This window comes from Chiloscyllium plagiosum, chromosome 16 (assembly GCF_004010195.1).
Source record: "Chiloscyllium plagiosum isolate BGI_BamShark_2017 chromosome 16, ASM401019v2, whole genome shotgun sequence".
NCBI lineage: Eukaryota > Metazoa > Chordata > Chondrichthyes > Orectolobiformes > Hemiscylliidae > Chiloscyllium > Chiloscyllium plagiosum.
The window spans coordinates 51068912-51086511 of NC_057725.1; the positions used below are offsets into that span (position 1 = coordinate 51068912).

At 40.7% G+C, this 17600-nt stretch overlaps 1 protein-coding gene across 3 annotated transcripts in view; it reads left to right on the plus strand.

Annotated features, from left to right (window-relative positions):
* hps5 (HPS5 biogenesis of lysosomal organelles complex 2 subunit 2) overlaps positions 1-13159 on the plus strand; it is a 62188-nt gene extending 49029 nt beyond the window's left edge. For 2 of the 3 annotated variants that reach the window (XM_043706100.1, XM_043706102.1), the window contains 6 exons: positions 2695-2850; positions 3543-3662; positions 7015-7128; positions 9127-9233; positions 10583-10868; positions 12654-13159. In XM_043706100.1, coding sequence (XP_043562035.1) covers positions 2695-2850; positions 3543-3662; positions 7015-7128; positions 9127-9233; positions 10583-10868; positions 12654-12714 — 844 coding nt within the window. In that variant the 3' untranslated portion in view covers positions 12715-13159. The remainder of the gene's footprint in view (positions 1-2694; positions 2851-3542; positions 3663-7014; positions 7129-9126; positions 9234-10582; positions 10869-12653) is intronic. The other variant, XM_043706101.1, reaches the window with a different exon arrangement.
* Positions 13160-17600: the final 4441 nt, after the last annotated feature.

The window sequence follows — 17600 nt, forward strand, 5'->3', positions numbered from 1 at the left end:
TTGCAGCTTTTTCCACACTGGGATTTTTCTCTTTTCTATTCCTGAAGGGAGATAGCAGAGATTTCATCCAAAGGGTCTTGCAAGTCGCGTTAAAAAAAATGTTAGTGGAATTGGACCATATATGAATTTCAAGTTGCTGAATGACCTCTTTCTGTGTTGTGGGTTCCACAATCCTCATTATATGATAGCAGCAACAAAAGCTGCCATTTCCAGATTCGATAACCAGTGCAATTTAAACAGGGGAAAGCTAGCAAATAGCCAACACAAACCGCATTCTGCCATTTAGGCTTCGTGCCTTCATGTGGTCCCCTGGGTCATATCTCGGGCTTGAGAAAAACCCATTTGCAAACCTCCATAATGAATGTGTCATAACAAAGGGTCTGCAGCCCACCTTCTCCCTTTCCAGATGCTGATGGATTGGGGCTACATTGCTAGCATCTTGTGTGCCTTAGCACAAAAGAGAGCCACAGGGGTAGGGAGCCAGGGGCAAAAATCTCCCTGCATGGCTAACACAGTGAATGCCTCCGTACATTTCACTGTATAGTTCATTATTTAAACTTGGGAGTTAATAAAACAGACTGAAATAAAAACCAGCAGCAGCCACATTTTCACAGCCAGTGAAATTTGCAATTAAGTTGACCTGAACACATTTGCACTCAGTGCAGATTGATGCAGAAACTGAAAGGTTTCCTCTTGCAACTGTTGTTACACTAAAAATTTCTCATAGCAATTCCAAAGCAGCTTCTGGGTAAAATGGCCCGTGATACCTGAGAGGATGATATACCGTGCTGTGCAAGTCTGGGTTTTAAAGCAGCAACACATTTGCAAAGAAATGCTGGCAATGTTTTTATCCAGCCACCTTGAGCTGTGAGCATACACTGGAAATATTCAAGGTTCCTGCCTGGTTAGTAAAAGCAGAGCCAGAGAAACAAACGTAAAGAGACATTGAAGACAGCAAATGTTCTCAAAGATGTTAATCCATAAAATTCCTTTAAATCAGAATAAGGCAAGGGGCCGGGCACTCAAACCAGTACAAGGTACATTTCGGACTGTTAGTGAAAAGTTTTTCTCTTAGAAATGAACAAGCTTGAAATCGATTCTCCAATAGAACAATAAAAGCAAACATTCTGGAGTCATTTCTGAAACTTTGGAGCTGAGCTTTAATTGAGTCAATTGAGGTTAAGCACACACTGGTGGTTTGTTACCTGAGCATGAAAAGTTTACTTGATTACTCCAAACCTGTAAAAAAGAGACTTAAGGACACAGATATGGGAGCAGTGAGACTTCACTCTGCAAATAAATTAATTCCAAGTAAGGTTTCCTCCTTCACCAACTGGCTATCAAGAGTATAATGGAGACAGGAGAATACTGAGAGGAGAGTTAATTGGCGTGCATAAAATTATGAAGGCATCTAGGCGGAGCAGATAGGAAGGACCCATTTCCTTTTAAGAGCAAGTTCAATAGTCGGGGTGAACAGATTTAAAGTAACTGGCAGCAGGATTGCAGAAGTTGAGGAGAATTGTTTCTTCCAGAAGGTGGGGCTCTGGAACTCAATATCTGAAAGAATGAGAGAGGCTAATTTAATTTAAGAAATGAGGCTATTGAGACCTACAGCTGGAAACTGGAGGGCTCTTGTGGCACAGTGGTAGTGCTCCTACCTCTGAGCCAGTAGATCCCGGGTCAAGTCCCACCCGCTCCAGAGTTCTACAATAACATCTCTGAACACGTTGATTAGAAAATATTCCTTTGTAGGCATGATGGGCTGAACAGACAGCTTCTCTGCCATGAATTTACAATTTGATTTTTTTAAAAAATGGAACGCAGCAACAAATGGATCTTTGGGGCCACGTGGATTACAATAGAACAGTCTAGAAATATGAATCCTATATACAAGGTATTGTATACCCTTACAGAGAATACCTTACAGAGAATACTTGCCATGTGGATTACAATAGAACAGTCTAGAAATATGAATCCTATATATAAGATATTGTATACCCTTACTTGATTTGTTGACCAATTTAAGATACAGTGATGCAAGTTACAACTAGCATGAAGAAGAATCAGATGCTGGTCTGTTTGGAATAAGGACAGCCCATCCAGAATGTAGACACCATTTTTGTACTTGAATGTGACACTTGTTGTATATTGGCTAAGAAATCAGGCCGCGTGATTTGCTCACACCATTGTTCCCCACTCCTAATCAGGTCTTCAGCTGCAGTAATGCAGCTTCTGATACTCTGCCTCAGCAATACAGCTCTGTGGGTGCCATGATCTTGGGGTTTTAATGCTGCCAATCTCCAGGTCTTGCACCAGTTGCTAGCCAGCAGAATGGAAACTTGCCGGGGGCAACGCATGTCAACTGCACCAGATTGGCATATGCCCCGTGGCACACACAACCCATCTGAAACTCACTTGCATCTTGAAAACTTATACCTCACAAGGAAGGCTCTTCATACTATCGTACTGATGCTAGCTCTTTGGAAGAGTTGACCAACTTGGTCTTTGACCCCAGTGATTTGTCTTTGTTGGGCTTACTATTTGCAGAATCATAAATGTAACATTTTAACAATAATTCAGACATTAGCCCTTTAGTGCATTCCTGATTGAGATTGTGGCCTTCTATTGAAGCCCAAGTTTAAGGCTTGTTGATAGCCATATCCTCTGACTGAATTGTGTATGTGATCTCTGCAGAATGTATGAGAAATTTGGTGAAATTGCACTGAGGTCCTTTGTCCAGTTCTATCCTCACATTCTCCCATCTGACATCAAGGAATTATGTCAGAAACAACCAGCTCACTTCTTAGCATATGTGGATGACCTGCTTAAATCCAAGCCAGAGGACCAAAGGTTAGTATGATCAGCTGGTTCTCTCGATTTATAAATGTAACCGTACTGCACATCTCGTAGAGGAACACAGACAAAGTAGATGCTGTTTATTATAGTTTCCATTTTATGCAGGTGCTGCTCTATGAATCACTGAAAACTTTACAGATGAGTTCCTGTTCAATGGTACAGCAATTCCATAACGTGAATTCCGTATACATTGAGGAGAGCAAAATTTAACCCTTTTCCTTTTTCATTATTTTCCAATTTCAAGCATTTAAGTGTTGTAACAAACTGAAGGGCCATTAGAAATATCCACTTCCAAAATCAATGAAATTCCTCAGTTCAGAGTTCAGTTCCTAATTTAACCTACATTGGTGATATTGCATCTGTTGAATTTGGATTCTTAACCTCAAGTAATAGAGCCAGAATTGAAAAGTGTTTGAGCTCCTCAATGCTATCCAATCCACCCCAGGGGTAGATATGCCTCTCCATCTTAGGGCTAAGGCTGTATCATTTTGACTGTGAACATTGTAGCACAATACTTGGTAAAATATCCATCAAGAGTTTCTGCTTTTAAAGAAGAGGTGCAGAATTAGAGGAAATTCCTTTTGTGAAAAAAGTGAAAGTGGTCTTCATTTCAGTATGTGCAGTGTCCCGTGCAAATAATTGGCTGATCCTGAACTGAAGCTTTTCTGTCTGTTTTGTGTGAGCAGATTGCATCTGTTGGAGACCATTCTTCAGCCAAAAACAAGGAAATTAGATTGGCTGCAACTCGCTGTCTCTCATGATGCTCCCCAAAGGATTGACACCACTGATATAGATGGAAATCCCAGGTAAGAAGGAAACACAAGTACTTGCTGTAGGCACAGTACGTGATGCTGTCCTTTTTATAAGTGGTTAGCACTGTTGCCTCACAGTGCCAGAGACCTGGGTTCCATTCCCGCCTTGGGCAAATGTCTGTGTGGAGTTTGCATGTTCTCCCCGTGTCTGTGTGGGTTTCCTCCGGGTGCTCCGGTTTCCTCCCACAGTCACAAAAATGTGCAGGTTAGATGAATTGGCCATGCTAAATCGCCCGTAGTGTTAGGTGAAGGGGTAAATATAGGGGAATGGGTCTGGGTGGGATGCTCTTCGGAGGGTCGGTGTGAACTGAAGGGCCTGTTTCCACACTGTAAGTACTCTAATCAAAAAAATATGTAATTTACAGTGCACTAGGTATGTGATTAGAGTAAATGGTCTAGTGCATGGTGACCAATGCTATGTGTTAGTGTCTATCTGTGCTTATTATGTGAATGTGACTTGTTTTCCCAAATTTTGTCAATATGCTTTAAAGTTCTGAAAGTTAAACATTGAGTGGTAACAAGTAATTTGACACAATTAACTTGTCATGTATCATCCAGATAAAATCCTGTAATATTTCATTCTCATCATTTAAGGAATGTGTGACTTCCAATTGGCACAATTATAGGAAAGGATTGCTGAGGATGTTTGATTGTTCCGTCAAGATGTGTCAGGCGCCTGATTAATATAATTGGTGCAGAGCAGCAGATTTGGGTCCTCACTGCAAATTGGCACTCTTTCCTCCAGGGCTTTTGTTTTATTCCCATTTAGATTATACTTGCAGCAAACACTACTGGGAACTGAAATGTCTATCTATATTCTCTATTGGAAATAGGTTAGCAAAGCCTAGGTTTAACAGTATAGTCCTGAATTTGTAACTAATCACTTACTGGGAAATAGATGGTAAGAGATGTCTGCATGAGGTTTTTTGTTTAGTCAGAGTAAAGCCATGCAGTACAAACTAAACAATGTAGTCTGATTTACTTACAGCTGAAGTAATGTATAGAAGCAGAAGATGTTAATCTGCTCTTTGTCTTGGCAACTCATATTAGCTAATTATCAGAAACACTGACTTTACTGTTCTGCTATGAGAGAGAATTTGGATTTTTATCCTCAGCATTACACAAGAGGCTTGAAAGAAAGAAATGCATTTATATGGCATTTTTCACAGCCTTGTGTCCAAAAGTATGTTAGTCACAGCTGTACTACAAGAAATAAGAATGATGAAGAAGAGTATCCCTGGATAATTTATAATGGGGCACATTTTCCTTTGTACATGTAATTTGTAGCTCAGGTTGATACGTATGTAAGCTAGCTCGCTGAGCTTGAAGGTTTGTTTTCAGATGTTTTGTCACCATACTACGTAACATCATCAGTGAATGTCTCTGGTGAAGCGCTGGTGGTATGTCCCGCCTCTTTATTTAATGGAGCTGCATCAAGACATTATTTCAATGAGCTACGTTCAAACTGCAGCACCCAAGAACTACAAAAAGCAGAAGAAAAATATCTATACAAGGTTTTCAAGAAAAACGGGTATCCAATAAACACAATCTGCCAATTCCTCAGAAATAAGCCCAAACAAGCAGACACAACACAACCAAAAACCAAAGCCACATTACCTTACATCAAAGACGTATCAGAATTGACTTCCAGACTGTTCAGACCCCGTGGCATCATGGTAGCCTACAAACCTACCAACACACTTAAACAGCGACTAACAAACCTAAAGGATCCATTAGATACAATAGCAAAACTAACGGTATTTACAAGATACCATGCAAGAACTATTAAAAAAAAAAGCGACATCGGAAAAACTAGCAGGAAACATGCCACCAGGATACATGAATACCAACTGGCCGCCAAAAGACACGACCCATTATCACTAGTTTCTATACATACAGACACAAAAGGAAACCACTTTGACTGGGGCGAAACAAAGACATGCTCGACAATTCTTAGAGGCATGGCATTCTAACCAGAACTCCATCAGTAAACACATTGATTTAGATCCTATCTACCTTCCCTTAAAAAGAACCCGAAATGACATCACCCATCTTAAGAGACCAAGACCTATATATAGCGAGGCGGGACATACCACCAGTGCTTCACCGGAGACTCTCTCTGATGTTATCTAGTATGGCGACGAAACATTTGATAACAAACCTTCAAGCTCAGCGAGCTAACTTACATGTACGTGTAATTTATGTTTTGTCAGATAATTTCTTAATCAAATTGCTAAATTTAAGACTAGCTTGAAATCTTAAACATATTTTGTTGAGATTTCGTTTCATGCCAAAGAACTTAAATCTCAATCTATCTCAACTGTATGTGTTAGCATTCCCATCTGCAATATGCATTGCATTAACTCAACAAGGTTCTTCTTAGAGCACCTTTCAAACCTGTGCATCCTACCACCTACAGGGACAAGGGCAGCAGATGCCTGGAAATACTGCAAGTTCCCATCAAACCACACGTCACCCTGGCTTGGAATTATACTGTTGTTTCTTCACGGTCTCTGGATCAAAAATCATGGAACACCCTCCCTACCATACTGTGGGTGTCCCTACATCCAAGGACTGCAGGAGTTCAAAAAGGCAGTTCACCATTGTTTCTTCCTGGGAAACTGCAAATGGCCAATAGACCCTGTCCCAGCTGACAACATCCAGTTTTCATGAATGAATAAATAATAGTATTCAAACTCTCTGGATTTACGAGTAATTAGCTATTTCTAATATTTCATTCTCAAACATCCCTATTAAAATATGGTTAGTTACAGTCCTGTCGTTCTCTGCATTTCACAATTCCCAGAGGCAAGATGAATGTGTGTGTGTGATTGGTTTAAAAAAATGCATGCAATTTGACACATCATCTTTTGACTTTGCAGAGCAACAAGGAGAGAAAAAAAGTCACAAAGTTAAAAAGAAAAATTTGTCTTATTTGGATTGTATTATATGGGCTCCCAAAATACTTAATTTTCAGCTGTACCTGTTGCAATATGGAGACTTTGCTATACATAATTGGGTGTAGTATTTCCTACTGATAAATGTCAACCACAACTCCCTTGCTGTTCAAAATTGTCCCATGGGATCCTTTGCATTCACCTGAGAGCATGCACAGAGCCTTGGTCAGGTAGTGTATCTGAAAGTTGGCATCTCTGACTGTGCATTCCACCTTGGAGTGTCGGTCTAAATGTTTTGCTGAAGTCTGAAGTGGGACATGAACTCTCAGCCATCTCTCTCTGAGGCCAAAGTGCTTCTGCTGGGCTAAAGAGATACGAGAATGTTTGATTTGGATTTGCAATGTTCATTTGAAGTTTAAATAAATTGTGCTCTTGGTTTACTCTCTCAGGCCTCACTCCCATCGTTTTACGTGGGGCTATGCTCAGCTGATCAGTTACTTTATTCGGCTTCCAGGAGATCTTGAGACAAAAACGAAAATGTTAGACATCTGTAAATCCTATGGGTAAGTTCACTAGCAACGTCGTTGATACCGTCTGCTGTATCTCTGCCAGTGTGTACCAAGTAGTGTTAAACTATAAGGAGTAAGGATCAGAGAATTCCAGTTCCATTAAGTGCTCAGTTGAATAATTCATGGCCTATGGGGCACTATAATTAACTTGTTTACAGGATTAGATCTGGAGTAGGAATTCTTTTCCACCAAATACTCGGCCCATCATTTCTGTATGTTTTGCATGCCATTAGAATCTGGGTGTCCGCTGTGATGTCGCAGTTCATAGAATCAGAGAATCCCTACAGTGTGGAAACAGGCCCTTCGACTCAACAAGTTCATACTGACCCTCTGAAGCGTAACCCACCCAGACCCATTCCCCGACCCTGTTGTCCTCTATTTACCCCTGACTAGTGCACCTAGCCTACACATCCTTGAACACTATGGGCAATTTAGCATGGCCAATTCACCTAAGCGACACATCTTTGGATTGTGGGAGGAAACTGGAGCACCCAGAGGAGACCCATGCAGATGCGGGCGAATGTGCAAACTCCACACACAGTCGTCCAAGGTTGTAATCGAACCACTGAGCCACCGTGCCACCCCTTCATTCAACAAGTTGTTGAATTGCTCCTGCAAACTCACTCTCTGAACGTGTGTAAAGAATCACTAATTGTCAGAATTGCAGAAAATGTCTTTACCTGTGGACCTGTGTCCCAGCAGGTGTCTGCAATGTTGAGAGATAGTGAGTGATTACTGCTTTCTGCAAATGGGAATCTTTTGCAAATGCCCATTAAGTTAAGCCTCAGCTTTTCAGTCATAATGTTCCAAAGGGCTAGAAGCTGCAGAGCTCTTTGGGATGTGTGCCTTACAAAGAATGTATCATTTAAAACTAAGAATATGAAAATACCTTGAGGCATGTCAGAGTATCACATGGTGTGTAGACGAAAGCAAGACCATGAAGTGTAGGAGCAGGAGTAGCCCATTTATCACAATGAGATCATGGCTGATCTGGTAATCCTCAACTCCACCTTCCTGCTTTTTCCCCATCATCCTTGATTCCCTTACAAATTACACGTTCACTTATCTTGCGGTTTCTTAATTTCCTATTGAGTTTTCAATCCTTGGGCTGTATATCTAACATGGCATGAATTCTGTAAATATTAAGTCATTGAGTGAAACATGCTGCACTGGAATAAATGTTATTGTAAATTCTGTAAAATTCACGTGGAAATGTTGAAAAATGTTTAAAAATAGTTCACCTTTTGGATAGAAAATGTTTAATTGAAAATATGATAAATGAGATCAAGTTGTCAATGAAGGGAGAAATGAAGGAAAGGTGAACTGCATTATGCCATAAAAGATGGATACTTCACAGTGCATTGGAGGAGAGATGGCTGATAGTTTGAAGACGTGGATAAATCTCATCTGATTCCTTGTTTAGCCATATAATTACCAAAGCTGATGTCAGTAGGTGGTGTATGATAACCTGGAGTAAGAATGGCCTCACTTAAAAGTATGAGTAGTGAGGGGACGGCAAGCCGGGTGAACTATAGGTTGGAAATTGAGGGGAAGTACTATAGCTAGGAATTGGAAGGAAGTGGGGAGTTACATAGGGAGGATATTGGAGAGAACAAGATAAGTGCCATAAACTTGAGAGGGCAGTGTAGGAAATAAACTGTGTAAAAGGAAAAAACTAGAATCCATAAGATGGAGGAGCAGAGATATTGAGATTGCAGGGCAAATAAGGGGAGAAGTCCAAATGTTGGGAAGGGCAGGAGAAGTGGGATCAATAAGGAGAGCTGAGTAATTCGCAAGTAAGATAGTGAAAGAAGTGGAGAGTTTTGGTCGTGGAGAGAAAAAGCATCTCTAAGTAAGAATGCTGTGTCTATTCTGAGGTGATGATTAATTAGTGGAAAATGAGACATGTTCAGAAGTTTACAACTAGCTTATTTCCATAAGGTTAGATAGAGAAGTGGCTATTGTTTAACATGGGCTGCTTTGCATTCACAGGTTCTGGCCTGCGTATCTGTCACTTTGTCTGCAGTTAGGCCGCAGAGTTGAAGCTTTCACTGTCATTGTTTACCTGGATGATATCAGTCTACTTGATGAACAGAATGGTTTGTATTTCATTGTCTAATCAAATTGCTTACATTTATTTAAATTTTTTGTTTCTTTGGACTCACTTCCCAAAGTCTTCAGTTGTCTCAAGTCCTCATTGAAGGTTCTGGACATCTATTTTGATTCCCCAGTAGATTTGCTAGGCTGGTACTGATTCCTGATGAAGGGCTTTTGCCCGAAATGTCGATTTTACTGCTCCTCAGATGCTGCCTGAACTGCTGTGCTCTTCCAGCACCACTAATCCAGAATCTGGTACTGTTTGAGGCTGAAGGAATTCTATTTAGACAATTGAGTTAAATAGTAGAGAAAGAAGAGGAGAAGAAAGGCAGACTTGCATTTATATAGCCAGTTTCCTGACCACTAGATGTCTTGAAACACTTTACAGAGTCGAAGAAATATTTTTAAAGTGTAGTCAGTTTGTAATTGTAACAAGTAGCCAACTTGTACAGTGAAATTTCCACAACAGCCATGGGATGAAGACCAGATAATCTGTCTTTGTGATATTGATTTAGCGTTAAATGTTGAGCAGGACATTGTGTGATTTTTAACTTTGTACATCCACACAACACCAGGTTATAGTCCAACAGGTTTAATTGAAAGCACTAGCTTTCACAGCGCTGCTCCTTGTGGTTGTACCATCTGATGAAGGAGCGGCGCTCTGAAAGCTCATGCTTCCAATTAAACCTGTTGGACTATAACCTGGTGTTGTGTGATTTTTAACGTTGTACACCCCAGTCCAACACCAGCATCTCCAAACTGTGTGGATGGCTTTGCTGCTCTTTTTAAAAAGTGCCATTGGATCTTTTGCGTCCAACAAGCAGATGGAGACTCTGACTAATGTCTCATCCAAAAACAGCACCTCTGACAATGTAGTACACCCTGCATTCTCTCCCAACCTCAGTACTGCTTTGGAATGTCGATCTTGATTTTCGAAACTGGACTTTAACCAGGAGCCTTGTTGACTCGGTTGAGAGGTATGCCAAGTACTGAATGTTGCCACTTTGTGTTAAGATTGCTAGCAACACTGTGTTGTGTTTCTCTGGACAAATTCATTTTTGTCTTGAAATCTGTATAAATCTGGGCAGGAATCTGTCAAAACTACTGCCCTGCCAGGGTAATTCTATCTGGATTCAGTCTGCCCCTCGTGCATTGGCCTGAGTAACCTGTATTTGAATCAATCTGCACAAATTATGTTATCTTGAATAAATCTGGTTGGATTGAGTGTGTTGAAACTACACTGTCTTGTGTTATAGGCTGGTCAGAGTGAGAATGCCAGTTGTACTGTCCCATTCAACTATTTGAATTGGTTTTGGAAAAGTTTTAAAAGCTATGGTTCTCCCTTGTTTAGGTCTGATTCCTGAGACTCTGGAAGAGTGGAAATTCATTCTGGAGCTGGTTCGGAATCATCGACGCATCAATCTCTGTCCTGCTGTGGAGAATGGAGACGGTGTCGTCAATGGTGACGCTGATTGGTCAAACAGTATCACCCTAGAGAATGTAGCTCTGCTCCTTGCAAAGACAATTGGCCCAGACCGAGCACACTCAGTCTTACAGGACTGTGGCCTGCACGGGAACATGTCTGAGAGATTCAGCAGAGTATGTGACATCCTAAGGATTGCAGAGAAAAGGCAGAGGTGAGAAGGGCACCAAGCCCAGTTTTCAATTTGTCATCCTAAGAAACTAAGATATTTCCAGTGTAGCGCACAGCTGAAGGTACAGATTTCTACTCTGTGATGTGTAAACTGGAGTGCTCAGACAATTGGCCATTCTGCCTCTGGGTTGATGAGGGAATATCATTTGGAATTGCCCATGAATCATCTCCAACTACAACCTTATTTCCCTTTCTCAAATTATTGCATGTGTTGACATTTTTCAACTCTGCTCACTTACCCCATAGTTCAATGAATTTATCTCTTCAGTCTGATTTCCGCCCTTCACAACAGCAGCTAATCTGCTCTGCTCAAAGTTACCATTAATATCCTCTGCGGTTACAGCCATAGTCTTTTTAATGCTCTTCAAATCTGCTATAGCATTCATAACTACACTGTCTTCCTAGCATATCTCTTCTGTGGCTGACTTCTGTGTAGCAACCTCAGCAAGCCTGGGTACCATACATCACAGGAGGAGGCCATTCAGCCCATAGTGCCTATACCAGTCTGCATCCTGTGGCCTTATAGTAAGTTTTTAGTTGACCAAGGATTCATTGTTGGTGACCTCCCTTCATTATTGTCATGCGCAGATGAAGTGTCAGCTCCAATACAATAAAATACAGCGGATGCTGGAAATCTGATGTACAGAAAAAGCGAGAGAAACTCTGGTCTGGCAGCATCTGTGAAGGGATAAACACAGTTATTGTTTCAAGTCCTGATGACTTCTTCAGATGGCACCTAGCTCTATTACTCTTTCAGTTCCCATAATTGGTTTGATTTTGTCATTTTACTTGTCTTAGGAAATTTTGGCTCTTTGAAAACTTCTTTCATTGAAGATCAAAGGAACCAAAATCATTGTTTGCAACCTCTCTGCATCTTGTCACAGATTCTCAGTACTCTCCCTGGCTGTCTGGTCAGATTGGAACAACTTGAGACTTGGGGCTAAGCTTGCTCTCGAATGTCTCATCTATCATCAAACCTCTCTAGTTCATTCATTGTAATTTTCTAGGACGATTATTCAGGTCTTTGTTAAGTAGATTTTCTTAAAATCTTTAATACTGGCTTTCTAATCTCTACATTTTGTAGTTACAAATGTTAAAGCAAAACTTAGCAATTGGGTCTTTGTTACCCAGTGCATTGAATCTAAAATCCTAATCTATTGAGCCTGTTATCAGAAATAGGATGATGGAATTCCTATTGCAAACAGATCAGCTATAACTTTATTGAATGGCTGAGCAGATGCATGGGGTTATATCTGAACCTAACTTGTATGTTTGACTTCTTTACACCACACCTCTGCAATTGTATTCGTTTGTCTAACCAATCTCGATTTCCTTGCCATTCTTCCTGCCTCACTTTCCCTACAGGTATCCAGAAGTACTTGGCTGTCTCACCCCTACTCTTTCCATCAAACCCTGTAGTGTGCCCCTTACTCTTAACTGTAGAAGCCTCTTGAAGCCACTGCTTTGACCAAACTTGATCATCTGTCCTAACTCTTCAATACTGACCCGACATTTGTTCTGTTTCTCTGTGAAGGTCATTATGATGTTTCTGTACACGCAATTTGTCTTAGAGTATTAAAGACTTCCACCTGAAAAATTGCATGTCTCTGGGTGTTGGATGAGAAGACTGGTTTTGTTTACCATTTTCTCACAAAATAACAATCTGCTCTGTACGATCATTGTCCAGGCTTGAGAGGTCAGGTTTCAAAGCAAAAGCCAAAATAAAAATTGTGATTGTTGTGACTGACTGCCCTGTTTTCTGTTTCAGGGCTCTTGTCCAGTCCATGCTGGAGCGATGTGATCGTTTCCTGTTGTCTCAACAGGCATAGAGGAGCCAAATGAAATGGTACTGTGGACGCGTTCAGCTACCTTCTCGAGAAAAACTGCCCTTTTTGTACAAACTTTGCTTCCTGCTCATCTCCAATGTGCAATAATCTACTGATTCTTGTTTCCCAACCCATTGCTAGTTTGGAAACGCTAATTTCCAAGAAATTTGGCGCAATGGCTGGTTTACTCCTTGATGCTTGCCTGTTAAAGGTACTTGTAACAAGACTATTACAGTTTACCTGTGCCTTCTACTTAATAACTAGCTGAGGACTAGACAATCTGTTCATTGGGTTGAACATCTTGTCCTTGTGTGTCGTGTATATTGTATGTTGGGACACCAGTTGCCGTGAGCGCTGACTAATTGCAAATATCCCGAGTATGCTTTCTTCATCTGAGGAGAGAAAAGGTGTCAGACTTTTGAATAAACCTTATACTCTATGATTTGAAGCCGTGTGTGCTTTTTTCATTTGTGGGATGAGAGTATTGCTGGCAAGATGAATATTTCCATAGAACAGAATCCCTACAGTGTGGGAGCAGGCCATTTGGCCCAGTGGGTCCACACCAACACGGCGAAGAGGCAACCCACCCTATCCCCATAACCAGGAAATTCCCAAGGCTAATCCACCTGGCCTACACAATTTTGGATTGTGGGAGGAAACTGGAGCACCATGAAGAAACCCACACAGGCGAGGGGAGAATATGCAAACTGCACACTGTTGACTGAGGGTGGAATCAAACCCAGATCTGTGCCCTTGTGAGGCAGCAGTGCTAACCACTGAACCACCATGCTACCCTTCACTAATTGTCTTTGAGAAACTTGGTTGGAATATCTAGAATACTGCATTCAGTTTTATGTAATACACCCCTGGAAAGAAATATGAACTTTGAAAAGTTTGATGTATAAATTCAACAGATGGCACAGTTACATTTCAAGAACAGCTTGCACACACTTAGATTGTATTGTCCAAATTTTAAAAGGTTGATGGATGATCTATTTGGGGATATTTCCAAAATTGTGATTTGATAGATTTCATCCCAACGCTGTACCCACTGGTGAGAAAATCTGGAGCAAGAGGATATAGTCTTAATATGTAGAGCTGGGGCAGTTAGGAGTGTGATCAGGCATTACTTTACAGAGTAACTTGGATCTTTCTCTTTCCCAAAAGGCTCTGGTTCTAGTTTGATTTGAATTTTCAAGACTGATAGATTTTAGAGAGCAGAAGCAGATAAATGGACTTGAACGGCAGGTCATCCATGATCTAATTCAGTTTTTGCTAACCTTTTAAAGCAGAAGATCGTGTTTGAAAATAACGATCTACCTCTAAGAAAATGTAAACAGTTTATTTTTAATGCTATATAAACATAAAACCATGTGCATATAATTATTCTTCGTGCCCTCTACTTACCAGACGCAGTGTGACACCCGTGACCGCACATTATCTGCCAGACCCTTGAGGTCTGGGATTGCTAGTCACACACAGCTCATCAAATGAGTATCTATGCAATATATCAACTTGATCATCTTTAGTTTGTAGAGTGCTAGCTCTCAGACGTATGAAGTAAAAGTAAGCCTTTATTTCAAAAGCACTGAATGGTAAGAATGAATATTTTTCTCTGTTTTCAAAACCCCAAAAATGTCTTCCTTGATCTGAATTTCAGATTAATAAATTTTTCATTACAATTACCTCCGCATCCGACTCCACTGCTTTGTAAATCAAATGCCTGATGGAACATGGTAGCCAATTCACTTGAAGGAATAGATGTGAGACAAGCATGATGATTTGTTCTATCATTGGGTCTTGGTAGTGTTGTAGAACAGGCATCTAGGGATTTAGATACCTAATTCTTTGAAGTTTGCATCACATATGGACAGGTGGTTTAAAAGGTGTTTGGTATGCTTGCCTTCATTGCTCAGTCCTTTGAGTATAGGAGTTGAGAGGTCATGTTGAGCTTGTATAGGACATTGTGAGGTCTCTTCTGGAATACTGTGTCCAGTTCTGGTTGCCCAGTTATAGGAATGATATGATCGAGCTGGAGAGGGTTCTGAAGAGATTCGCTAGGATGTTGCTGGGTATGGAAGATTTGAGTTAAAAGTATAGGCTGGGACATTTTTCCCTATAGCGTAGGAAGTTGAGAGGCGACTTTGTAGAAGTTTATAAAATAATGATGGGTATAGTTAGAGTTTATGGTAATTATCTTTTTCCAAGGATAGGGGGTTATAAAGACTAGGGAGCATGTTTTTAAAGTGAGAGGACAGAGATTTTAAGAAGATGTGAATGTCAAATGTTTTTGTACAGTGGGTGGTTTGAGTGTGGAATGAACATCTTAAGGAAGTGGGGGATGTGGGTACTATTACAATGTTTCAAATACATTTTGGATAGATACATGAATTGGGAAAGTTTGGAGGGATATGGGCCAGGAGCAGGCAGGTGGGACAAGTTTAGTTTGGGATTATGATTGGCATGAACTGGTTGGATTGAAGGGTCAAAATGTGTGACGCTGGAAAAGCACAACCAGTTAGGCAGCATCTGAGGAGCAGGAGATCGATGTTTCGAGCTGCACTTTTCATCAGGAATTAAGAAGAACTTATGTTTGAAACTTTGAGTCCCCTGCTTCTTGGATACTGCCTGACTGGCTGTGCTTTTCCAGCACCACACATTTTTATTCTGATCTCCAGCACTTGCAGTCCTCAATTCTTCCTGGTTAGACTGAAGGGTGTGTTTCTATGCTGTATGACTCTATACATAATTCCTGAAATCATCTGTTGAGTTCTTTTTTTATATTCCTCAGGTTTGTACAGACATTTTCTGGTAGAATCATTTTTCTTTGCCTTTGATTTTTTTTTTAGTATTTTCTTCACGTTTAGAAAGTATTGCACCATTTTGTTCCTTAAATGGGTGGATCACAGACCCAATGTGAATATATTCACAGCACTAATCTATCCTTTCCCTGAAGATCACAGTTCAGCTTGCTCAGTTGTGACATTGTAAGGATTGTGAAGTTGAGGAACCCCACAATGTCTGCACATTTCATTCTTCGGTTTAAGTACAAGTCATAGTTTCAGACATCAGATCAAAAAATCTTTGCAGGCCCTTCCCTTGGTCATCAGCTTGGAGGATTAGTTCACAGTAGGCAGTATTGAAGTTTTAAATAACCAGTGCTGAAGATCTCTTGCTTAAAACAAGTTGACAATCTTAACATCATCTTTCAATACATGAGAAGTCTGTAATACTGGCTAATACAGTGATATCTACTTTAGGAACAAAAGTAGGAAGGCATATAATTATTTGGCTGTAAATTGAGAGATCTGAGTGTCCTCATGCACCAGTTGCTGAAAGTAGGCATGCAGGTGCAGCGGTCAGAAAAACTAGCAAACTATGTGTTGGCCTTCAAATTGAGAGGATTCGAGTAGAGGAACAAAAATATCTTGCCGCAACAATGCAGTGTAATGGTGAGGCCTTACTGGAATATTATGTATAGTTTTGGTCTCCTTATCTGAGAAAGGATGCTCTTGCTATCGAGTGCAACAAAGGTTTGCCAGATAGATCAGTCCTGTCATCCCAGAAATCAATGAGGAGTGATTGTGTTGTTTGGGATTTTTGTACTCATTAGAGCCTAAGCCCTCAGCACTGACCTCATTGATGAGCAGGTAAAGAACAGGTGGTTAATCAAGTCTGCTCCATGTACATGATGCCTGTATCATTCTTATTGCTTCAAACACCACCCTCTGCACCACTAAAAGCCGTATCTGTTTTCTCATACTTCCCTCCATAACTTTTTCTACTTCAATTGGTTCTTTACTGATTAGCCTTACCCCTGTACTAACTAATATTGTAGTTGGTTGCTTCTCCATCTCAATCTTGCCTTTATTATTTTCACCTCAAAAACACCAATTGATCTAGTTACACCACTATTCTCATCACCTACCTCCCTGTGCCAAACCCAATCCTATAGTAACTGTCTGATTTCATTCCTTCCCTCGTCCCATTAATCTTTTTTTGGTCTTACTTATGCCATGCTTTTGAGTTCAAAGCACATGCTTTAATGAGATTGTGTTTATCCAGAGCAGGGCTGGAGGTGCTATTTCCATTTATAGCAACAACCAACTGAACCACTATGCATTGCATGTGACAGTGGAGGAGTAGTGAAATTAAAAATGACGGTGAGATGATAATAAAACACAGGTCAGCCGGAAAATAATTAATAGGAAGGCTAGAAAATAAATAGAGACGTGGAATTCTCTGCCAAAAAACGATAATTTAAATTAATAAATTATTTTTTTAAAAATCAGATGTGTAAAAATAAAACGAGGAATCGAATCGAAGAAAGGGAAAGCAGGAAATCCTATGCAATTGTGCAGATTTTGAACCTGGTGTCGATTAAAAATTTGTTTCGAATGTGCAGTTCAGTACAAACTGATTACATTGTGCTTGGCCAAAAGAGGGGGACAACTGCTCAGAAGTGGGAAAGCTGCTTTACTCCAAACAGGTACAATCTGGATCTGTACTGCGCAAGTTGCTACAGAATACAGTTTGTATTTGTTCTGCCTTGGAAAATGCTGTAAAAATTACAATAAGATCCTGCTGTGTTTTGAACAAAATCATGCATAACAGCGTCAACAAGAGGCTGGACACCAGTCTGCATTTAATAAGTAACTGAACAGAATTGTGAGATTTGCGGCACCAGCAAATGGTGACTGGAGAAGAAGAGGAGTAAGGAAAGAATGGCAAAGTTACACGTGTTGACACGACTGCACGCACAAGTGTGTGTGAACTGACTGTCAGCTGAAGGGTGGCGCTGTGAGGGGGAAGGATATGAATAGACTCCCAGCCGGAGGGTGACGCTGTGAGGTGTGCGGGTAGGTTGGGGGGTAAGGGGATGAACAGAC